Source organism: Oryza brachyantha, chromosome 2, assembly GCF_000231095.2.
Source record: "Oryza brachyantha chromosome 2, ObraRS2, whole genome shotgun sequence".
Classification (NCBI taxonomy): Eukaryota; Viridiplantae; Streptophyta; class Magnoliopsida; order Poales; family Poaceae; genus Oryza; species Oryza brachyantha.
The window spans coordinates 350,670-374,679 of record NC_023164.2 but is presented as its reverse complement, the minus strand read 5'-3'; the positions used below and the strand labels follow the sequence as shown (position 1 = coordinate 374,679).

General features: G+C 44.8%; 5 protein-coding genes across 8 annotated transcripts; 3 read left to right on the top strand and 2 right to left on the bottom strand.

Moving 5' to 3' along the window:
* Positions 1 to 255: 255 nt before the first annotated feature.
* LOC102703275 (pentatricopeptide repeat-containing protein At2g37230) lies at positions 256 to 2,808 on the top strand. The gene has a single exon (XM_006646709.3). It carries the CDS (start codon positions 308 to 310, stop codon positions 2,540 to 2,542), a length of 2,235 nt encoding a protein of 744 aa, XP_006646772.3. The 5' UTR covers positions 256 to 307; the 3' UTR covers positions 2,543 to 2,808.
* Positions 2,809 to 4,318: 1,510 nt separating this feature from the next.
* LOC102701517 (linolenate hydroperoxide lyase, chloroplastic) lies at positions 4,319 to 6,058 on the bottom strand. The gene has a single exon (XM_040520302.1). The coding sequence runs from the start codon at positions 5,983 to 5,985 to the stop codon at positions 4,528 to 4,530; it is 1,458 nt and encodes a 485-aa protein (XP_040376236.1). The 5' UTR covers positions 5,986 to 6,058; the 3' UTR covers positions 4,319 to 4,527.
* Positions 6,059 to 9,057: 2,999 nt separating this feature from the next.
* LOC102701240 (putative zinc finger protein CONSTANS-LIKE 11) lies at positions 9,058 to 11,741 on the top strand. Its single transcript, XM_006648155.3, has 4 exons — positions 9,058 to 9,462; positions 10,208 to 10,372; positions 10,474 to 10,994; positions 11,274 to 11,741. Exons 1-4 carry the CDS (start codon positions 9,058 to 9,060, stop codon positions 11,413 to 11,415), a joined length of 1,233 nt encoding a protein of 410 aa, XP_006648218.3. The 3' UTR covers positions 11,416 to 11,741.
* Positions 11,742 to 14,232: 2,491 nt separating this feature from the next.
* LOC102703001 (GDSL esterase/lipase At5g45950-like) lies at positions 14,233 to 16,625 on the top strand. Its single transcript, XM_006646708.3, has 5 exons — positions 14,233 to 14,865; positions 15,037 to 15,167; positions 15,577 to 15,807; positions 15,877 to 16,129; positions 16,217 to 16,625. The coding sequence occupies exons 1-5, from the start codon at positions 14,244 to 14,246 to the stop codon at positions 16,405 to 16,407; spliced, it is 1,428 nt and encodes a 475-aa protein (XP_006646771.3). The 5' UTR covers positions 14,233 to 14,243; the 3' UTR covers positions 16,408 to 16,625.
* On the bottom strand, positions 15,102 to 22,286 carry LOC102700965. 4 transcript variants are annotated; one of them, XM_040520537.1, is made up of 10 exons: positions 21,773 to 22,286; positions 20,946 to 21,155; positions 20,391 to 20,855; positions 20,188 to 20,298; positions 19,930 to 20,109; positions 19,084 to 19,368; positions 17,628 to 17,748; positions 17,401 to 17,527; positions 16,850 to 16,955; positions 15,102 to 15,185 (listed from the first exon to the last, which is right to left on the bottom strand). In XM_040520537.1, exons 1-8 carry the CDS (start codon positions 22,199 to 22,201, stop codon positions 17,406 to 17,408), a joined length of 1,923 nt encoding a protein of 640 aa, XP_040376471.1. In that variant the 5' UTR covers positions 22,202 to 22,286; the 3' UTR covers positions 15,102 to 15,185; positions 16,850 to 16,955; positions 17,401 to 17,405. The 4 variants fall into 4 exon arrangements, with proteins under 4 accessions (XP_040376471.1, XP_040376470.1, XP_015688422.2 ...); XM_040520536.1 differs by having other exon boundaries at positions 16,850 to 16,952; XM_015832936.2 differs by having other exon boundaries at positions 16,850 to 16,952; positions 20,391 to 20,852.
* Positions 22,287 to 24,010: the final 1,724 nt, after the last annotated feature.

The window sequence follows — 24,010 nt, the reverse complement described above, 5'->3', positions numbered from 1 at the left end:
ATGTGTATATATAACAATTAAAATGAAATGTGTTTTTTTTCATAAAGTTGAATGATACTAATTCACATAATAATGTATTTTGCAGCAAACCCAATTAATCATCAAATGCTCAATTCATGAGAAGCAAAATAAGAGGTAACAGGCATCATCAAATGTGGGCCGTAAATGGGCTAATAGGCTGGGCCGGTTGCGGTAGAGGGGGCCCAGTGAAAACGTGGGCCCGTCACGCTCCTCCATTTCGTCGGCTCGTCCTAAACCCTCGTCTCGTCTCTTCTCCCCCGCGATCTCCACTCCTCCACCCGCAGCCATGTCGCGCCGCCACCATCTCCTCCGCCTCCTCCGCCGCAGCAACCCACACGCCCCGTCCCCTCTCCTCCTCTGCCATGCCTCCTTCTCCACCTCCACCCTCGACACGCCGCCCGAACCAGCTGCCCCGGAGCCTGAGCCTCAAGCTGCGGCGGATGCGGCGGCGGCGACCCCCAACCCGCCCCGCCGCGAGGAGCCCCTCCACGAGACCATCCTCTACATGATCCGCCGCCGCCCGTGGACCACCCGTCTCGAGAACTCCATCCGCCTGCTCTCCCCGACCTTCGCCGCGCCGCTCGTCCACGACGTCATCTCGGGCGCGGCCGCCGCCGGCCGCGCCGACCTCGCCCTCCAGTTCTTCCGCTTCGCCTACCGCCGCGCCGGGTTCAGCCCCGAGCCCGCCACCTTCTCGCTCCTCATCCCGATCCTCGCCTCCCGCCGCATGCTCAACCACGCCCGCTGCCTCCTCCTCGAGACCATGCCATCCTTCTCCATTGCCCCCGAGGAGGCCACCGTCGCCGCCCTCATCGCGGCCTACGGCAAGGCGAACATCCCGCAGGAATCCGTCAAGCTGTTCCGCTTGATGCCCGAGCTCGGCATCGCCCGCACCGCGCTCTCCTACAACGCCGTCCTCAAGGCCATTCTCTGCCGCGGCCGAGAGGCCATGGCCAGGCGGATCTACAACTCCATGATCGCCGACGGTGTCACCCCGGACTTGTCCACCTACAACACGTTGATCTGGGGGTTCGGCCTGTGCAAAAAGATGGAGGCAGCCTTGAGGGTGTTCGGGGACATGAAGGGCCACGGGGTGACACCGGATGTGACGACTTATAACACTCTGCTCAACGCCTGGGTTCGGGCAGGTGATCTGGAGAGTGCCCGCAAAGTGTTTGACGAAATGCCAGGGGCTGGTTTTGCACAAAACTCAGTGGCATACAATGTCATGATCAAGGGATATGTGGAAGCAGGCAAGGTGGAGGAGGCAGTGGGACTGTTCTCGGAGATGGGGGAGAAGGGATTGAGGTTGAGTGAGAAGACGTTTGCTGCTCTGATGCCAGGACTCTGTGATGATGAGGGAAGGGTTGCGGAGGCACGGAAGGCATTGGATGACATGGCGGAGCGTCGGCTCACGCCAAAGGACAAGTCGGTGTTTTTGAGGCTTGTAACGACGTTTTGCCGAGCTGGTGACTTGGATGGTGCATTGGAGGTGCACCGGAAGAGTGGCCAGTTCAAGCATGTTCTGGTGGATCCAAGACAGTATGGGGTGCTGATGGAGAGTTTGTGCGCAGGCGGAAAGTGTGATGGTGCTGTTGAGGTGCTGGATGAGCTTCTTGAGAAGGGGTCACTGTTGAGCCCAAAGAGCCCTGTGCTAGAAGGGCCAGCTTATAATCCAGTGATTGAGTATTTGTGCAGCAATGGAAATACCAACAAAGCTGAGACTTTCTTCAGGCAGCTGATGAAGAAAGGCATAGATGACAAGGCTGCTTTTAACAGTCTTATCCGTGGGCATGCAAAGGAAGGTGTCCCAGAAGCAGCACAGGAGATTCTTGCCATTATGACACGCCGTGGTGTCGGTACTGACCCTGAATCACATGCACTGCTTGTTGATAGCTTCCTAAAGAAGAACGGGCCAGCTGATGCAAAAACAGCACTTGACGGCATGATGGAACAAGGGCATGTGCCGAGCACAGCTCTGTTCATGTCTGTCATGGTAGCGCTTTTTAATGATGGCCGGATTCAGACTGCTAGCAGGGTTATGAAGAGTATGATTGAGAAGGGGGTTACAGAGAACATGGACATGGCACATAAGATTTTGCAAGCTCTCTTCATGAGGGGCCATGTGGAGGAAGCAATTGGCCGTGTCAATCTGATGGTGGAAAATGGCTGCTTTCCTGATCTAGATAAGTTACTGGTTGCCCTCTGTGAGAATGACAAAGTGATGGAGGCACATAAGTTGGCTGATTTTGCATTGGACAGGGACTTTGATATCAGCTTCTCAACCTATGACAGAGTTCTGGAGGCCCTGTACACTGAGGAGAAGACTTTGCCTGCATACTCCATGCTTTGCAAGATCAAGAACAAAGGAGGTGTTGTGGACCAAAAGGGTTGTGATGCCCTGATGGAGAGCTTAAAAGCTGGAGGATATTCAAAGCAAGCAGACATTTTGACTAGGATACTGGCGGAGAATGCATCTTCAACATCCAAGCGGGGCAAACAGGTTGCCATGGGTGCATAGTGGGGTTTCTCCATTCATGAGATGATCCTATCTTCCTTTTGACTTGAAGAAAGCAGTGATTTATTTATTTTGTTTTTGCTTGCTGAGCTATTGGCAAAGTGGGTCTTTTTTAGCCTGGGAGACAACAAGGGCAGGTACATTTACCTTTTCTTTTTTTAGAACCCCACATTTAGCTATGTACCATGCCTTAGCAAAGAAAACATGTTTAATAATCAATGAAGATGTACTTGTTATGAATTTCATTGAGAAATTGAGCTGCCATGACTGCTATTTGCTGTATTGGTTGGCTATAAGTGCTCTGCTAAGACCACACAAGAAGTTTTAGGATTTGTGTAGCAAACGTTGCTCGGCACATTCATGCTTTATTATTTTGACATGTTGGCTGCATTGAGACAGACTGCTTATGGTAATATATTCACAACCTTGTAGTACTTCTTTATGCCTGTATGGCCTGTTGACCTGGCAAACTGACCATTTAAATTTATATTCAGTTGCTGATGTGTATCTGTTGTCCTATTTCTGTTAGATACTAAGATGTGTAAGTCTTTAGCTCGATCTACCTCCAGATTCCACGGCAAAGATAATCCATTTTCATGGTATTTTGTCTGCACTTCTGTTTTCATATCCACCATTTGTTATGCTCCAGTCAACCAACTTTGCTGTGAACATTCAACTTGTGGGACAGTTACTCCTTTTAGCATTTAATATCTAGTTATTCATTTGTTTCAAATTGGGCTGGAATACCATGATGTAGCTGTAACTAAGAGAGGACAAGTGCCCCTGGCCCCTTGTTAAAGCCATCTTGTCCTTTTTGTAGCTAGATATGTGAGAACATGGATCAATAAGAAATTGATGTCATTTGATATTTCTTTGTTGACATACCCATTGATAACTTCTCTTGTGCATATAACTCGCTCCTGAATTGTTTTTGGTTTTTTATTCTTCTCTGGCCATAGTGAAGTTGCAATGCCTATGGTACAGAGTACAAATTTGCAAACCATGGCTCGTATACTCAATTCCTATATGTTTGGGTTTTGATTTCCTTTTTTTCTCCTTGCAAGTTGTAGCTTCTTTTTCATTATTATTTTTTAGTGTGTTTCTTTCTAACACAGTATCTTCATTTATATTCAGAATGTGATCGATTAGCGCCACTGTTTTTAGTTATGAACCAAATAATTTGTTTGACTCAGTTCTGCTGGAACTTCCCCGTCTTGCATATGTGATATGTTGGTTTTGGTTCACTAGATCCCTACTATGGAGGATTACATAGCTGGTCTCTTGCATGAGAACTGAAAGTACTGGCGTTCTGCAGCTTACTCTGCTTTTGTTTACCTGTGAGCAAGATACTTGCTCATTCCTGTTATTCTGTTTTTGTTTACATGTGAGGGAGATATTTCTAATTAAGATACTTGTGATGAACTCTTGTTTTCTCTCTACGTTCTGATGACTGTTGCCAACGATTTAGCAGTTTCTCTGGCCTTTTTATCATTTTTGCCTGTCCAGGAGCTTGCTGTGAGACTGCAAGTATTCTCGAGTTAATGTGGACTTTTCAATAGCATATTGTTGGCAATTGGCACCACACTTTGACAGGATATTTGTAGGTGCAAAGGTGGGCTCTGGTTGTGGTTGGCACACACACGGGACCAACAGTAGTTTTTTTAAACGTGGATGTTTTTTTTAACTCTTGTATGGATATTTTTTTTCTATCTCTTACGTACTAGTGTTGTGTAGTAGTAGTATTTGCGTCGTGCGATTCTACTTTCATGCTTTCTCGACTGAAAATTTAGGATCACTATCAAATTAATTTTGAATCATGTGTACATATCCACGTAAAACCATCGAAATACTTATTGCACAGAGAAACTGATATATATGTTTGTTTCGAGCAGCTCAAAGAGAAAAAAATATGGAGCTAGCAACTCGAATTTAATTTAATTTGTATATGCATATGTGCATGAGGAGATGAATGAGAATGGTGGTTCATTCTAGCTTGGAGTGAGCTCCCTCTTGTCGAGCATGGTGAAGGACGTGCCGTCGCACTCGAAGTCGTCGTATCGCCGGAACAGCTCGGCGACGAGCATGCACGCCGTGGCCACGACCACCTCCTTGGCTGCGCACTGCTTGTTCCCCGGCGACGGCTCGCTGGTCTCCGGCCCGTTGGACCAGTACACGTACTGCAGCAGCGCCTCGCCGTCGACGCCGACGAATCTCTCCGGCACGAACTCGTCTGGCCGGTCGAACACCGCCGCGTCGCGCATGGCCAGCGGCTGGTACCCGCACAGCAGCTCTCCCTGGCCGATCTCGTACGCCGCGCCGCCGTGCGACCGCAGCACGAAGTCCTGCCGAGCACGGCCGAACTGCAGCGGCACCGGCGGCTGCATCCGGAGCACCTCGTACACCGTCGACCGCACCAGCGCCATCTCCCTCACCGCCGCGAATCCGACATCGCAGCCATCTCCCAGCACGCGGCGCACCTCCTCACGAAGCCTCTGCCGCAGGTCGCCGCGGCCGGCCTTGCCGACCTCCATGACAAGGAAGGGCAGGAACACCGAGAAGCCACCGAACGCGTTGAAGCCGAGCACGAAAAGGATGTTGTTGATGGCTTCCTTCTTGCTAATGCCGTGCTCCTCCTCGGCGATGGAGACGGCGGCGGCGCCGTGCTTCTCGACGAAGCGGTAGAGCAGGTCGTAGCCGGGCTTGACGACGAACGACGGCAGCGGGAAGGAGTGGAGGAGCAGCTCCTCCAGCGGCTGCGGGATGACGCCGACCTTCTGCGTCGGCACCAGCTGCAGGGCGAGCCAGACGTCGAGGATGTAGGGGCCGAACCGGTCGACGAGCCCGTCGGCCGCCGGGTCGGCGCCGACGAGCGCCTTGCAGAGGAAGCGGAAGATGCACTTCTGGAGCGGGAGCAAGTAGCTGGCGGAGGCGGCGGCGGGGTCCGGCGCCTTGTTGAGGTCATTCTCGACGGCGACAAGCATGTCATCGACGGCGGCGCGGAGCTCGGCGGCCCAGCTGCGCGCGCCGCGGCGGAGGAGGTCGATGCTGAAGGCCTTGGTGCGCGCGTGGTCGGCCTCCTCGGTGTCGAGGTAGACGCCGACGCGGGTGCCGCCGGTGAAGCCGACGCTGGGGACGTAGGGCCCGATGAGGACGTCGCGCTTGTCGACGAGCGCGGGGTCAAAGAGCGCGGTGAAGGCGGCGGCGTCGACGACGGCGACGACGCGCGGGTCGACGCCGACGAAGAAGGGGAAGGTCGGAGGGACATTGGCGCGGAAGACGGTGCTCTTGTGCTCGGCGGCGCGGCGGCGGAAGAACTCGTCGGGCCCCTGGAACCAGAAGTAGTCGAGGCGGTCACGGAGCGGGCCGAGCAGAGGCAGGCCGTAGCTCCCCGGTATAGGCCGCGCCGTGGCGGCGGCGGTGGCCGGCTGCGGGAACGACGGCAGCATGGCCGGACGGCGATCCACTTGTCGGGTAGGGTACGTGTGGTTTAGCTCCCTCTCGAGCTCACCACTTGGAGTGACACTGACTCGGCAGGCTAGTCGACACGTGTGGGCTAAATTAAACGAGAGATTACGTGGGACCATCAACGATTGGTGCTGCTTTCAGAGCATGACGATTTGTTTGTAAGTATGTGAGTCGTTTTAACAGATATTATGATATGAGTGAAGTTTTTTAGCACACGCGGACGTATGAACACCTGTTATTTGCATGTCATCTAAATAGTTATTAAAAATATAAAAAAAATTTAACAAGATAGTTTAATATGAGTTATATCACTCCACTAACATGCAAGTTTAAATTCAACTTCTATAAGTTGTAGCAAAAATAACAAAAACAATTATGAATATGCGTATACTTAGTTTCAGTTTTTTGTTTTTTTTATAACTTGTAGAAGTTGAATTTAAACTTACATGTTTATGGAGTGATATAACTCATATTAATTTATCTTGTCAAATTTTTTAATATTTTTTATGACTATTTAAATAGCATGCAATACACTCGTGTGCTAAAAACTATTTCCCATTATAATATGGGTGAAAAAGTTCAGTAAATAAAAAATATAATTCTGAATAAGATTGCACGTTGCGTAAGTAGTAACTACTCCATCTATTCTGAAATACAAATATTTATATGATTGAAATCCTGCCCCGTAATATAAACTTTTATGAATTAATTTTTATGATTTCAATCATTCTCACAGTTCCAAAGCCAATGAGTTGTTTGCAAAGAAAATCCAATCAATTCAAATGGACCACTAGAGTAACTAAAAAGTTGTTGTGACCCAAGGTTAAACCAAAAATGAAGATAAGCCGCGGAAAGTAGGTGATGATTCTTGTAATTGATTCGACTTGTTATTAACGTGGGTTTGATGCTCTGGTGCTAGTACAGGTCCTGGGTTTGGTGTTGGTGCCAATACTTGTAGTGTTGGTCGATTGTGTAGTAGAACTTCTGAAACTGCTTTGCTTCAGATAGCTTCTGAGTTATCTGTCTATTTGGCCAGTGACACTGTCAAACAATACGAGGACGATTTCAATAAATATCCTTAACTGGTGGTATGAGCACAAATTCATCTATCATGCTCTTTCCATCTTAGTTAGAGATGTTTTGGTTGTTGTTTCTAGTATATCATCGGGATCTTCTTTTAGCCTAACTGGTAGGATCATCGAGGAGTGACGACGTCGGCTAGGTCCTGACATAGTGCAAGTCCTGGCATTGCTCAAGGACTAGGAGCAAGTAGATGCAAAGTCTCATCATACCATGGACAATATGGAGCTTCAAATGTCATTTGAAAATTTTTATCTTGATGATGAGGTAACAACTGGATGATTGTAATTGGACTTATAAGACTTCATTATGAACATTTGAAAGTTGTGGGATGTACTCCTTTTCTTTCTAGGGTTTTCTCACGAGGTTTAAGTTTTTGCCTAGAAAAGTTTTTAATGAGACAACCATCATACTACATAAATACTTTATTCAATGAAATATTTTATTCTACTTTCATCTTTATGAAGTTATGATTTCTGAAGTTAGAAAATCTTTGTGGTGAAATTTGCAATGGAAGTTGTTTACTCGTGAACTTGCTGTGAAAATTGTGAATGAAATTGTTGTGATTGAACTTGTGACTTAGTTTAATCTGTGAGTTAGTTGGTATTCTTTGTGTAAAGTTGAGCTGACCGAGGGGTTACACTCCTAGACATGCCTGGGCTGGCCCAGGCTCGATGGACTAATCATGCCTTCGGGTCGGCACAGTATGGCCTGAGTGCTAATGGGCCATGTCTAGGCCGTCTATGCAACTCGTGGGTAGGCATGTAATGGCACGGAGTAGCTATGGTGTCATATCTACTCCGTGCAGGTTCATGTCATGTTGGATGGTCCATTTGATCATCTATAATTAGACCTACGTAAAAACAATACTACAGAGGCATTTTACCTAAGTTTTTTATATCGGCTGGGGATGACTCGAAAGCTTTATACCAATCAAATGATAACTCGATAACTTCCTGTGATCATTTCTACAAATGTTCTTACCGATAAACCTTCCTGCAAATATGCTGGCTATTTCAGCCGGTTAGGAGGGAAAGTAGCCTACCCTTCACCAACAAGGCAACAATGGTCATTATAGAAAATCTCAAGGTGACCATGGATAAAAAAAGGCCACGTTCACTCAAACTATTTAGAAATTCATAAATTAATTCAAAAATTAGTTTTAGTAGAAATATAATTTGAAATATCAGAAACGGCGTAGAAATGCATGAGTTAATTTAAGAAACTGGTTTTTTGTAGAAATATAATTAAAAGCGTCTGACATTTAGAGCAAAGAATAAAATTATTAAAAGAAGAGACCAGCCAGAAATGCAATTTTATTATATTGTAATAATACAATAAAATATGAAAAAATATATATGTCTTTTCATGATGGAAGACTTTTCTTGTATTGTCTAAACTCATAAGGACATATATAGAAATTACATACACTTATCAAATGATGAATTTAGACCCGTCTAAAAGGTTTTGCATGAAAACTTTCTAACGATGGCCACCATGATAGTTTTTGTTTTTTTAAAAAAAATGAACTTGTTGCGGTTATTTTTGTTGGAGCGCATTTTCTTTACTTAATCGGTGGGTACGCGTGCGATGCGACCGGGTTTACTTGTCACGTTCATACATTTTGAGTCGGTCGATCTGTGGGTGTGCGTATGTGATCTGTTGATCGGATACTATTTCTGTTGCCGTAATTACCGTTTTATTTTTCTATATTTAACAACGCCGGAGACGTGTGCAGTCGTTACGTCGATCGGTGTAACTGCGATCCCACCATATAGCCACATAAGGTGGTCGTTCGTCGATCCGGCCGGCCGCGCGCGGCGAAGTTGATCGATCAGCAAGCCCGCCGCCGCGCGCTAACCCTCTCCCGCCGCCGGCCCGGCCGATTCTCACGTCGCCGCCGCACGGCCGGGCCGGCCGGAACACCGTACGTACCACCGCAGCGAAAATTAATAGATATATAGGTATAAATAATGCCGGACGCCGCCGCCGCCTGCGACTCGTGCCGCGCGGAGCGCGCGCTGCTGCACTGCCGGCAGCACGACGCCCGCCTCTGCCTGACCTGCGACCTCGCCGCGCACCGGCACGCGCACGACCACCAGCGCGCGCCGCTCTGCGACGGCTGCCACGCCGCGCCCGCCGTCGCGCGCTCCGACGCCGGCCCCTTCTGCGAGGCCTGCGCGCGCGACGGCGAGCGCCAGTGCCGCCGCACCGCCGCCACGTACACCGGCGTTCCCAACCAGGCCGAGATGGCACGCATCCTCGACGCGCCGCTGCCGTCGCCGTCACCGCCGCCGCCGCCGGTGACCGAGGAGGCGTGGATCGACGACGCGCTCCTATTGCCGTACGACAACTATCCCGAGGTGTTAAACTCCATGGTAAACTCGTTCGATCTCTTGGGTTTGCCTTCTTCAATACTCATTAATAATTCCATTGCGATAATTCTTATTCGTTCTACGTATTATGATTTTATGTACTAATATATATAGATGTCCCATTAACACCATTTCACTCTTATTAAGATCGTTCCATTATGAGACATCTATATATTTTATTCTTATATCTTGGGTTTGCCTTCTTCAATACTCATTAATAATTCCATTGCGATGATTCTTATTTGTTTTATGTAATATGATTTTCACTTTTATATGGATCAAACGTTTGATTTTTTTTCTTCCGTTAAACATGGGCGTAATGTATGCATGGGGGCTAGGAGGGAAGTGTGTATGGGCTTTTTGATTTGCGTACACGTCTATAGATTATCATCCATCAGTAGGGACCAGATATGATCAATGAAATTAAAATTTTCAAATATTTAATCAATAGACAGACCCATTAACACCATTTCACTCTTATTAAGATCGTTCCGTTGAGTACTAATATATCTCATCTTCGTTCGAGATAATTCTTATTAGGATCCCTTCTTAAGTTCTTATTACCACCATTGTGATAATTCTTATTAATTCGTTCTACGTAACAGCCATATCTTTTATTATGATTTTATCTACTAATAATATATATATAGATGTCTCATTACCACCATTTCATTTCACTCTTATTAGGATCCCTTGTTAAGATAGTTCCATTAAGTACTGATATATAAATGTCTCGTCTTCGTTCGAGATGTTCCAAGATTCGAATACTGGCATGGGTAAAGAGACGATGACAGGAACCACAACAGCAGGAGAAGAAGCTTTACTGATTGACAACGCGAATCAGCCAGATTACTTTCAAGCCTGGACCAACTCGTTCGATTCAGTCGCACTAATGGAACCAGGCGCATTGCAAGTAAACGATGGTTCTGCTTATTTCGCCCTTCTTTGAATTCATCAAATTGTCATACAGATTGATGCCATTTTTTTCACTGCCTGTTCTTCAATTGATCGCAGGAACCTTCTTATTTCGATTTGGAACCTTCTTATCTCAATTTCGAATCCTGTTTGCTGGGCACTGATCAGCAAATGGCATCCTCTATGCAACCAGATTCTGCTGATCTTCTGCAACCTCTGAACATGAGTGACACACCATATGTTCAGTTGCCAATGATGGACACAAACCTCAACAACGATATAGGAGCAACCCCATTGCCTTCAAACCTCGTAGAGCTCATACCGCAACCAGATGTCAGTCTTCTGCAGCCACTGACCATGAACGACACTCTGCAACCACTGACCATGAACGAAACGACCTATGATCAATTGCCGATGATAGACACAAACACAAGCAACGATGCAAGTTCAGATTTTACCTGTGCAAATTTCCAGAGCTCCAGCACGAGCTTGCTGCCTGGCGGGAACAGCTGCCAAGATCAACAAGCCCATTGTGTTGAGTTGCCGAAGAAACCTTGCCCTGACCCAGAGCAGAGACAGCGAGCTGTGCAGAGATACAAGCAAAAAAGGAACAACAGGAGGTACGTGAATGCATCATCAATTCCAGAGAGCAGTAATATACCTCAGTTTATCTTGCTAGTTGCAACTTAGTACCTACATGGCAGTAATTACTCCAAAGAAAAGTTCAAGAATTCAGCAATTTGCTGTTACATCTAAATATGGTGCATTGGGTACTGAAGAAACAGTTAAAATTCACAAATGTGCACCTGAAATATAATATAGTTGTCTAGGAAAAACATTTTGTTCAGTATTTAGAAACAAGATTGCGATTACAAGTTGCTGATACACATTTTTTGCAGGTTCGTCAAGCAGATAATGTACGCCTCCCGAAAGGCCACAGCAGATACTCGAAGGCGTGTGAGAGGCAGGTTTGTGAAAGCCTCATTGGAGCAGGGCAGCAACTCTAATGACAATAAGCAACCAAACCATGAACCAGATTAATCCTATTCTTTCCTTATTTATTTATTTTAGACCGTCCTCCTTATTTAGAGTGCATATATACAGGGTTAGAGGTACAAAGAATTCAACTACTTTTTTAGGACTGTATCCCAACATGGAGAACTTTAGATTTTTTTTTTCTTTAGATTTTTCTTTTGCTTGGAGAAATTTAGAGTTTTTTTCTTTAGATTTTCTTGCTAGAACAAATGTAGGGTTCTCTTTTGTAAGCATACCAATTTTGCCTAGATGAGCCTCTTTTGCCTTTTTTTTTTGTTTAATTGATGTCAAAATTTTGACACTCATATCCTCTTATATTATAATAAATGAAATCCCCTTGCATATTATTCCTTGCAAGTAATAAATAATAGGGTGTGGCATTTACCTGTTTGTTCTTTACTTTGGAGCAGATGATGGTGGATGCGTTGCCAAAAAAAAAAAGGAAACTGTTACTATATTTTTAGAATGGAATGACTGTTATTATTAATTTCAGTATTGTTTACCTTAGGTTACTTTTTTTAAGCCCTGTCAAGATGTATATTTCAATTAAAAAAAGACAAAACCTAGGAGGGTTATAAGAAAAAAAACTTGTGGTCGGAACAACTCACACACAACCAACTGAGATAAACAAAGGCGGGGCACAACGCAAGGCATCGATACTAAGATTGTCGTAAATAAGGTACCAAGGATCTGAAAACGCCGAACCCCCATGTCATTGTTGCCAAGCCTGTCACTTTGCGACACCATAGCTCCGACTTTATGGTGTGTGCATCCCCTTTACCAAAGGTGTCTCCAAAACAAACAAAACCAACACCGATTTCCCATGAAGGACTTCAGCCCAAGCTAACAAGCACCAAACATATACCTAGAAAGGACCAACACCCCTAGCAAGTGACTGTAGGACGTTATCGTTGCCTGGCTTCGCTGCACACCCCAATAGTGAAGCGGCTCCGACTCCACCGAGCAGAAACATCAAAGGAAGTTGGTGCCCACCAGGAGCAGGGCAAAGCTAAGAACAACAAGCGCCTCACCTCCTAGGCTTGAGAGACAATGAAGGAATTTCCAGCGGCCAACGTTACACAGGCAGGTTTCTCCAAAGCGGTGCTCTCACGAAGGACACAACGTGAACGCCACCACTGCTCGTCGAAAGACGGAGTGAGGTTTTCACCTAGAGAAAGGTGGAAAGGGATGGAAAAATATCAGGACGATGGGCGTCACCGCCGTTCAGTTGGCTAAGGGCCTATCATAGCTTTCGCCGACGCAAACCGCTTAGCCCCACACAACGACACACACCCGAGGGTCATCGCCAAAACGTAAGACATTCTTCCACGATCAAGCCTTCAACATCACCACCCACCAGCCTTCACGTTGCTTCCCCAAAACAGCAGGGGAAAGAGTACCTAGGCCCAAGACGTAGGCCATCGCACCGGCTGCGTGACGACAAGTCACCTTCATCAACCCTGCAGCCGCCTCCATCCGTGGAGACACGCCACCATAACACCTTGGCACACCGTCGCCACCGCAGCCCAAGCGTTAGATCTGCACACATTGTGCCTGCAACTGCAGATAGGCCATTCGACGAGGGAAGACCTTGGCCACCACATTGCCCTGGCATGCCAACACGCCATCACCACCACTGACGCTGCCTCTACCTTTCCCCGTATGCGTCGCATACAAATCCGATGGGCTAGATCTATTGGAGGGTTAGGAGGCCCCCAAATGCATCATTGAGCCGGCGCTGTTGCACACCCTGGCGTCACAGGCACACTCACGTCGTCGCCCTCCGCCGCCGCGGGCCCCCGTCATTGCTGCATCCCCTGTCTAGGCTGCCCAGTTCCCCCATCCAGAGCAACCTGAATGGGGAGAGCCCCGCCACCGTCATCATGGCAGCCAGCTGACTTTGTCGACAGCCGCTCAGGCGACAACAAGGCAGGGAGAGGAGACGGAGAGGCGGTAGCGGCTAGGGAGTTCTGGTCGCCGCCCATATTGCCCTAGGGTGGGGGGTGGATAAACACGGGCCAAGTACTAACACAGACTTTTACCTTAGGTTACTCTACCGGTAAAAAGTGTGACGTTTGACATTTGTTTTGATCTTATATATGTTGAGGGTCATCTTTTAACATTTTCTTTAAAAAGACCAAACGATATATTTATAAACGAAAAATAATTTCCTAAAAACTTTATATATATCTTAGCGATCTAAAAGCAAAGGTTAAAAGATAAACTACAATGAAAAGAAACAAAATCAAGTCCAAACTTAAGGTAGAAAAATTAAATTTTGGCATATAAGCATATCCAAAAGTAAAAAGAAAGATGAGGCTAGTAATATTTTTACTGAAGGAAGTACGTATTTTGATATCTGTTGTTGACTGTAGAAGAAGTGAGTTAATACAAAACCTTGAAAATGTTCTAGAGGATCGAAGCTGCATCACAAACCACCGAACCAGCCACCTGCTCTGCTTTGCAATTGTGTATGTTCCTCCTAGACTTTTCCGATCCCTTTCTTTTGTACAAGAATCTCCATTATTGTTTAATCTACAGCAGGGGAGTATTATTCAACGCTTGCAGCCTGCCAGTTAATCTCTCACTGATTTTCACTGCCACTGACAAGCGGTTGATTTTGCATTTTCACTGATCTGAAATCACACGTATTAGCATGCTTGCATTTGTCTTCTAGAGCCAGTCATGTCACACAAAGAAACCTCAAACTGAGATCAAATTATTAGCTCTTTACCTACATGGCACCAGCCACCAAGCGACCTTGCCGATCACACATATCACAGGCCACTGCAGTCTACTCAGCTGAGTATTTATTCGCGCATGCATCCATCGCCATGCACGCAGTCTCTTGTCTTCGGAGCTTGGGAAGCAACCGTGCAAAGCAAAGGCAGTCCATGAGGAGGCTAGGGGTGGCCCTGGCGGCGTTGCTCGTCGTCGCATGCCAGTTATCCCTGGTAACAATGGCGGCGGCACAGCTTTCGCCGCCACCGCCACCGGATGAACAGTACGAAGATCCGCCCATGGTTGGGCTCCCGGTGACATCGCCGCCACCGGGGGAATACGACTCACCGGAGTCGCCGCTCCCGGATTCCCCGCCGTCGCCGGAACCTGAAACGCCGGAGCTAGCACCACCAACGCCGTCACAGCAGCAGCAGCAGCAGCCGTGGCAGGCTCCATTGCCACCAAGGAGGGAGCCGGCGCCGCCACGGACGGTGGTGCCGCCCCAGGAGCCGGCTTGGTCTTCAACGCCGCCGCCGCCGGCAACGAGGGTGATCAACTACACGGCCACCGGCTGTACCACCATGCTGGTGTTCGGTGACTCGACGGTGGATCCCGGCAACAACAACCGGCTGCAGACGGCGGTGAAGGCCAACTTCTTGCCGTACGGCGTCAACTTCCTCGGCGGCAGACCCACCGGCCGGTTCAGCAACGGCCGGCTCATCACTGACATACTCGGTACAGACACTTGAACCTGCTCCTGCTCACTCAATCGGCCTTCAAAAAATTGCAGCGTAGAACTGGTTCTCCATTTACGCGAATATTTCAGACCGAGCAGATTTGTGTTAGTAGTGGTAGTGTTCACCGTTGTTGAGGAAGATATTTGAGGCTTAGCTTTGTGGTAAGCAGCGGAAAAACTAGGCATAGCGAGGAGTATTCCAGGATTCCGTGACGCAAGGTTGAGGTCAGGACAGCTGAGGAGGGGTGTGAGTTTTGCATCAGCAGGTTCTGGGTATGACGAGACCACTGCCAGGAGATCGGTAAGTCAGAAACATAACCTGCAAAGTGCAAATATTTCACTGTCAGAATACAGTAGGGGAAGGTTTAGATCAATCTGCCAGATGTGGAATTTGAAGCTGTCAAACAATTTACTAGTTAAAATGGGATAACCAAGCAGGCATGAATGCGTGACCAACCTAAGTTATGGAAAATTGCAAGGATATCATTATAATTTTATAAAATTGGAGACATGTCATTCTGGTCCACATATCATTGACTCCTGCGGACCAATATGTCATTGAGATACCGATAGCATATCTCCAACTTTGTAGAATTATAATGACACATGACTAGTTAAACAGAATTAGTTATTATTCCAAGTTATTATGACTATTGATGATCACTAAGTACTACTGACTTGCTAGCTTTTTTTTTCACTTTTCATGATAGAATGCACTGTCATTTCCCAACCAAATAGAGGATCTTTGGCTTTACAAAAGGAACCTGCAGAGATTAGTTGGGCGAAGAAGAGCAGAACAACTTGTCAGGAGGGCTACATTCGTCGTAAGTGCTGGCACAACAGATCTGCTTTTTCACTACCTTGCCTCAAACCAGTCAGCAGTAGAGAGTGGCCCACTGTACGAAAACCAACTGATAACACGCGTTGCTAACTACACCCAGGTAAGCATTTGTCAAACAAGGAGTTATATCAACTTTGGCTTAAGAGCTAATCACCATCATGTTACTCAGGTGATGGCAACACTTGGAGGAAGGAGATTTGTCTTTGTTGGAGTGCCCCCAATTGGGTGTTTACCTATTGTTAGAACCTTGCTAGGCACAGGTACAACCAGATGCCATGAAAACATGAACTTGCAGGCAACCTCATTTAATGACAAACTAGTTGAAGTGGTGCGTCTTCTAAAGAATCAACCAGATATCAGGGCTACATTTATTGATACTTATACAATCATTGGCAAGGCAACGATAAACCCCAATAACTATGGTATGTTGTGCTATATTTCAGAGTTTCCTGGTCAAATGTGCACTTATTGGTATTACCACCTTAACAATATTTTCTCTTGAACTACAGGTCTGACAGAAACATCAAGAGGTTGCTGTGGAACAGGAGTTATTGAAGTTGGGCAAACATGCAGAGGCCGAAAAACATGCACACATCCCAGCAAGTACATGTACTGGGATGCTGCCCACCACACGGAGAGGATGAACCAAATTATCACAGACGAAGCGATAATGAACTCAATTGGAGAAATTTATGTCTAGCTCACGATTGTGTATTCAGATTTACAGCCCGATGTCAATTTAGCATCCTGATTCGCTGTGGTGCATATGAGCATATCGAACAATCAGTACAAGAGATTGATTTTTTTTTCATATAAATATATGCTGTCCGTGGGAGAGAGTGTTACATCATAGGCCAGGAGCTATGACGTCAACAGAAGCAACCATCTATTCTACTTTCACTTTGTTTTATAATTTTAAATTTACAGGGTGTACGTTAGTTTACGAAGTTGTCTAGCAGGTGATTTCTTGGGCAGTTGTGCGAATGAAAGAGTTTCCAGCCTTCTTCAGAAACTAGAAAAATGGGCTTATCGCAATTTCTTCCAAAAACACACACACTATGAACATTCTGATGCCACTGGTAAGTGATACTATTCCTGCTACTGATAAAAAGAATTAAACCAGAAAGTTTGAGGTTGATTACCTGAGAATTCAGAGACAGAAATTCAGGAAACCGATGATAAACTCCAACACGAGCAGAACAGACAGCATATCAACATGAAACCGTAGTACAATTTGGCATCGTGCTGCTATTCCACAAAAGAACTCAATCATGTCATCTGGATTGGGGTCATTAAGAAGTAGCAGCGTTCATCTAACTGATAGCTTCTATTTGATTCGCATGCACAAGGAAGGCATTGGGTTTACTGTTTTATAAAGTTTATAATTGCGTAGCCTTTGCTGTAAAACACGTCCGCAAACCAATAAGAAAACTGCCGAGTCTAGTATGTTTAAAAGTTCATGAATCTGCACAGCACCATGTAATGGCAAAGCATATAAAATTCTGTACAGAAGGCAACAGGGTAATACAAACATAAATCAGGTGACTACAAATGACTCAAAATCGCATGCTTTAATTAGGTCGGCAACTACAGGACTCTGTTTCAATAAAGTACTGGTGATTATAGAAGTTACACAGAAGAAAGGATTGCTAGATGGAGAACATTTGGAGGAGAAATGAAATGCATTAAGTACCTCCATTAGCATGGATTTTGAACGGGCCTTGCCAGAGCGAAAAAGGATTCTGGATTCACCGACATCAGCAACTCAACTGGGATAACCTTAGCTGGGCGAGAAATTCTAATCCTAGGCTCCAGAAAGGCTGAAGATATCCATATCATAGCATTAGGCCCCCAAAAAATACAGGTTTAATGCATATATTAAGAACAGAAGTTCATGTTTTGATACTTCAATCATGATACCTGGAGAGATCTTTCGCCCCTCATACAGGAGCTTTGTTAACGGATTTGTTGCCCAATGGTTCACAGCTAGGCGGCTTGTTGGCTGAAATCCCACTATTTTACCTCTTTCTGACATGACCACCTACAAGTGTATATGAAAAAAGATAGTGTAAGACTGAACTATCCAACTCAAGGAAACGAACAACGAAACAATAATTTCTTTCATTTAGTTAAAATATAACTCATGCAACCAAGCTACGATGAAAAATTAACAGATGCTGTACATAGAATTTATTCCAAAGAATGAAAACAGTATTATTTTACAGTCCTATTGTACTATCTTATAACACTCAAGGTAAACAACGATAAATTTCATTGCAGTCTACGTATCGAACAAATAAACAATTAGTGGATTAAAAGAGAGAGAAAGTGTGATCTCTTTCTTTTGAATTGTGAGTGATGAGTCATGGCCAAAGAACAAATCAATATATAACAAACAAGGTATTACACATCATCCAGTATCGATCAAGATAACAGGTAGTTTAATACTTTATTCCATGGATATGCTGCTGACAATAAGAGAACTTGAAACTAATGTTAAGAACTGAAAAGGTTAAATAAATCAATTGTTTGAGCATAGTTAAGATGGAAAAACAAATGCATTTTGCTACACCAAGCATGAAAGGAAATTGAATAATAAAAACAGGAACCAAATTAAGAAATGACATGGTAACTTAAAATTACTAAAGAAGTGTGGTGATGGTGCATCATAAACATCTGTATGTGGTCAACCTGTTAGCATGAGTATTTTGGGAGGTTTGCAGACAGACTAATGTTATGAGCATATGGACATTAAGTTGCTAAGTGGCCCATCAGGGCTGGTGTGTGTGGCAGCCCCAATTGTTCTCCGCAACATATTACTTAGCTAGCAAGTTAGGTTTGATTAGAGACAGATGGGGTAGAAAGACTATATTTAGTGGAAGGTGGTTTAATTAGATGTTGTCCCTATATAACTCGAGGCATATTCACATTAAGAGGAATCAAGGAATAAGTTAGCATAAGCCCATTGCATCCATATGACCATATGTTCCAATCTATCCTCCTTAGCTAAGATCTTTGGCCTGCGCCATTTAGGAGTGGTAATGAGCCAAGGCCCTTGGGTTCTTTCACGACCCTATTTAATTATTAAAAATTTTTAGATCAAAACTCTATAAAATTTTAGCTCCAACCCATTTTGAATCCAACCCTTAAATTTTATAGGCAAAAAAGTTTGGCCCATTACCACCCCTAGCGCCATGTGGTGTCCTCTCCCCTAAGTTCAGTTCTCAAACCATCGCCATCAATCTGTTTTATGGTAATCACCCCTCTTCGTGGGCTAAGTTAATGGCAGATACACATCTGAGTTGGTAGATATATTGTTTGGCCAAAACCAAATTGTTCATATGCAAAGATATTTTTGTGCAGGAAATGAGCATACCTGAAAACTAGCAATATTCTGCAGAGTTTCTTGAGTGTCATCATTTTGTTCCAGGTGAGAAGACATCTTAATAGGAGTTGACACTGATGAGGATTGGTCTTCCTGGATGATAGAACCAGTACTCTGAATATCAACAGAAGCAGCATGGCTGTGACAGTTGATACCCTTCAAGAAGTCAGGCAGTTCTCCAACCCAAGCACCAATATTTGCATCAACCATTATATCACCAGGGCAACCAAAGGAGTCTCTCATTTTCTCAACAACAGACACACAGTAAGCCTTTAACTGCCCAGGAGTAGATAGGTTGCAGACACCAGATATGTTAGAAAACCAACAAAGTAGTTATGATAAATTTGTCATCAGATATTACCTTAATTTTAAACAGCAACTAGATTTCCCAGAAAAAGGGTAATAGTTCCACAAAAAGGCATGCTACATGATGTTCCTAATGAGAATAACATAGCATGAATCATGACGCAAGTTAATAAAACGCTGTCTCCACAGATCATGCAGAGTTTCAGACCATTTCTTAGAGATCCTTTATTTTCAAAGCAGTGCCTCCGACACGCTAAGTTCCAGGAGATAATGGAGAAAATCAAAGCATCCCAGAGTAACTAAAAATTAAAGTCCCTTATTTTTTCTTTGATTTAGACATAGATAATAACGATATTATACCATCGAAAAGTTATGGGGCACTTCCGATTAGGTGAGTAGCTATTTCTAAATTACAATACTATTGGAGCAAAAGAAAATCCGGAAAATAGTATAAAACATAGAAGTGTTTCCACACTTAAACACCAGCAGGATTCTCCCTGTGAACAGCATTACAAGGACTAGAAAACATACCTCACTACTATCCAGAGAGTGGATATCTGAACAATAGCTCTGTGATGATGAGGCACATGAACTACCAATGGCCAGCCTTTTATCTTTAAGAGACTGAGGCCAGCATAACTGAGCAACGATGCCAACAAAAAGAACAATACAGCTACCAGCAAACAAAGCAAAAAGGTAGTTCAAGTAACCCTGCACCAAAAAAAATGTCTGATGAACATAAATAAAATATTTAAAAGAGTAAGGTCTAACACAAAAATACCAGCATACATTGTTCTTTTCAATCTCTGATGGTTCTGAATTCCAGTTGGAATAGAAGATTTTTCCAGGTAATGTGAACTGATCTTCAAAATACATGTCCAGAATATTTGCTAGCTCCACCTACAGTTCCGGGAGATGGATAATAGATTACAATTAATAAGAATGACAAGAAGTATGTATACATCAAGGACAAGGGGTAAATAATAATGTACCATTTGGGAGTGGGCCAAGAGAACTTCCCACTTATTATTTGCTAACTCATGATGACCTCGAAGCTCTGTATTCTTGAATGCTTTGGCATCTATCTGTAGTTTATATGCGCACACAAACTCACTGGCCCAAAACATAAAATCAGGGCCACCGATCTTTGCCAGCCTATCGAATTTCAGAGCTGGCCACCATCCATTCTTTGCTTTACCTGCTACATGAGAAGATTGTGCAAGATCAAAACTCTCTAAGCATCTCCTAGCGCTATTGGCTACTTCTGCCTCAGAAATTCTGTGTATGCAAACTGAGGAATCCAATGAGCAGTTCAACTTCCACTTATGAAACAAATTTCCAGTGCTCCCTAGGTAATCCTTTCTGGCATCCTCAATAACACAGGAGAAAATGGCTTCCGCAAGAGCAGATAGAAGTTTTTCATCTGATGATCTGATACTAAAATCCGCTGACACCTGCTGTGCATGCACATCACACAAATTAGCAGCAAACAAACAAATAAATAAAATAATATTTAATTTCAAGCCCGAAACTACACAAAGGAACACCTTTCGAGGTTTGCTCAAATCTTGGAGATCTATCTCTGAACCTGGGGAGAAGACTTCAAGCTGAAAGTTTGTGAGACGATCTATTACAACTTGCTTAAAGGCCATTGCCAAAATACTCTCTGAATCAGGTTCATTTTCAGAGAAAAATTCAGCGCCAAAGTCCTTCTTTATCTTACTGGCCTTCTCTGTAACTTCATTTGCTTGCAGAATCTACAAGGAAATGCCAGAACTTCCTCATGATCCAAAAAATACAGACATCCAATCAAAATTCAAGCATCTTACCATGTTTGGTATGTACAAAACTGGCAGTGCACGATAAAAGGCACGTAAACTGAGTCACGGTTAAGCTACAACGACAAACCCCTATGTTGCATCACAAAATACTTAACCACTTGCACTGAGACAGTCACCATTCCCTTGAATTCCTAGTACCAACCAATAGTTCCAAGAGATTATATATGGTGAACTTTAGCATGCACAGTTGTTTCACCCTTTACTGGCTCATAAAAAGCATACCCACTACTATATGTTGACTGGAATGTGTACGTATGTTTCATGTGGTATGTATGAAGAAACGAAATCCGCATGAACCAACACTAATTTAACACAATGCTTCAGAGCTAAAAAGAGTGAATAGACACATGTACAGGCAGCAATGTGGGTTACACTAATTCTGCTCCGATGCATGCTGAGAGTGTAATTTAGTATGTAACATCGAGTATCAGATTAAGCGGCGACAGCAAACAATTACTAAGGGGGAAAATGCACTGGTCTCATGAGGGATAGGGGAGCAAAGGAAAGTAAAGGCGGGAAGCGGAAGCGGTCACCAGTCGTGTGGACATGGCGCTGCGTCGGGCACCGTCGGGTCCAGGGAGGAAGGCCTCCATGACCATGGCGTCCGCACCAGCGGCGAGGTGAGCCTCCGCAGCCGCGCCGCCATCGGCCGCCGCGGCCGCCGCGACAGCCTGCTCCCGCCGCGCGGCTCCGGAGAGCTCGAGACGCGCGAGGGCAGCCTCGTAGCACCGCGCTATGGGGATTATGGTCCGGGAGGCGTCATGGCCCGGCGTGGGTGCCCCGGCGCCACGGGAGCTGGTGGTGGCGCAAGGCGTGGGGCGGGCGCGGAGGCGGCGGGGAGGGAGGAGGCAAGGAGCGGGGGGCAGCGGTAGGGTTTTGGGGGATGGGGAGCGAGAGCGAGAGGGAGCGAGGCGTGGGGAGAGGCGGTGGTGGTGGAGGAGGAGGAGAGATGGAGATGGCATTTGGCTTGGTTTGGAGGAGGCCGGCCGCCGGCGAGCGGCGAGGAGGAGAGGACGGCGACGTCCGGAGAGAAAGAGAGAGAGAGAGGCTGTTCCTCCCGGGAAAGGAAGGAAGGAAGGGAGGATATCCGCTTTGCCTTGTTTATAGTTGGGCTAAATCTGGGTCCATTCACTGCTCCACGAGGCCCAACACCCAACTAACATGTTCAGATTTTGCGGTCTAGACAATCCGGGAATATTTTGAATTTTTGATTTTATTTATTAAATAATTTACAAATTTAATTTATATTTCAAAAAATCACGAACTAACCTCCTGCCGCCCTCTAGGAGAACGAAAATGTGACGTGACAAATGGCCGTCCGGTTTCTTTTGCATTTAGTCCCTTACCGTCCTCTATAAGGGCGGTAAGGGGAAAATACAAAAAACGCAGCCTAGCCAAGAGGTGAGGGAGGCAGGGTGACTATTTTGCAAAAAACCCCCTTTTCATCCTTACAGAAGGCAGAAAGGGGCTAAACCCAAAATCGCAGCGCCGTTGTTATCGTCTGTTCCTGCCGTCCGCCCTGCCGTATACCATGTAGGCTTTCCGTCCTCTTAGAGAGCGGCATGATATTAGTTCTGTGATTTTTGAAAAGGTAAAATTAAATTTGTATATTATTTAATAAATAAATTCAAAAAATCTGACAAAAGATTGTAACTTTTCCCGTATCTTTTGCTTTGGGTCATGCCTATAACCTAAAATTTAAATTTTATAAATATAAACGAAAGACAAAAGATAAAATTATTCATTGACCATGCCCCTACCTCAGAATATGTACCAGCCATGTGACGTCGAAGACCACTGGATAAACCGGCTGTATTGTAAATAGCCCTACACCGACGCAGGAGTAATTAATCAGCACGGGCAGCGGCAAACACAGATAGAAGAATCCCATGCCGTCACTCTTTGACTAGCAACACGACGCAGGGGCTACTGAAACTATGGGAAGAGAAGAAAAGGTTACTGCTACTGAATTAATACTGATCATACTTTAATTAATCAGCCTGTAATCCACCTGACGAGATAAAACGGATCGATCGGCTTGTGATGTCGCTGGATATAATAATAGTACTACTGTAATACAGTATATATGGGAATGTATAAGCTGGATATATAGGGTGATCAAGACTCACATCGTTTCGCTTTTTCGAGGAATAAGCGAACACATGTTTTTTAAACGAAAAATAATTTATAGATAAAACTTTTGTATATGTGTTCGTAACGACTCAAAATCGAAATATGTAAAAGAAACCACGATGAAAAACCACAAAATCAAGTTAAAAAAATCAAATTTTAACTTATAAGCAGCTGTAACTGCGAAACGATGAAACTCCAAAATGAGAATGAAAATGTCGGAGCTAGCGAGGCATGCACGAGCAATAATTCCCCTTTCTTTGTCTACACTCAAGTGATAGCACCATCATCAACAGTATACGAGATCATCTTTATGCTTTTTGAAGGATAAAAAATACATATTTGTAAATAAAAAATAATTTATGAATAAACAACGTGTTTATAGCAATTTAAAAGTTAAAGCTGAGAAAATAAATTATGATAAAAAAATCTTATCATCATCTCTAAATTTAATGTTTGAAAAATTAAATTTTATCTTAGAAGCATAAGCAAAAGATAAAAGATATGGACGAGAGGCTTACATTAGTAGTAGTATTATACCGTCAGCAAGTTGCAGTATCTGCAAAGAACATCCATGTATGAACCCAGCGTTTGTTAAGATCTGTCATGATAATTTGGATGGATCCGAAAATAATGATAAC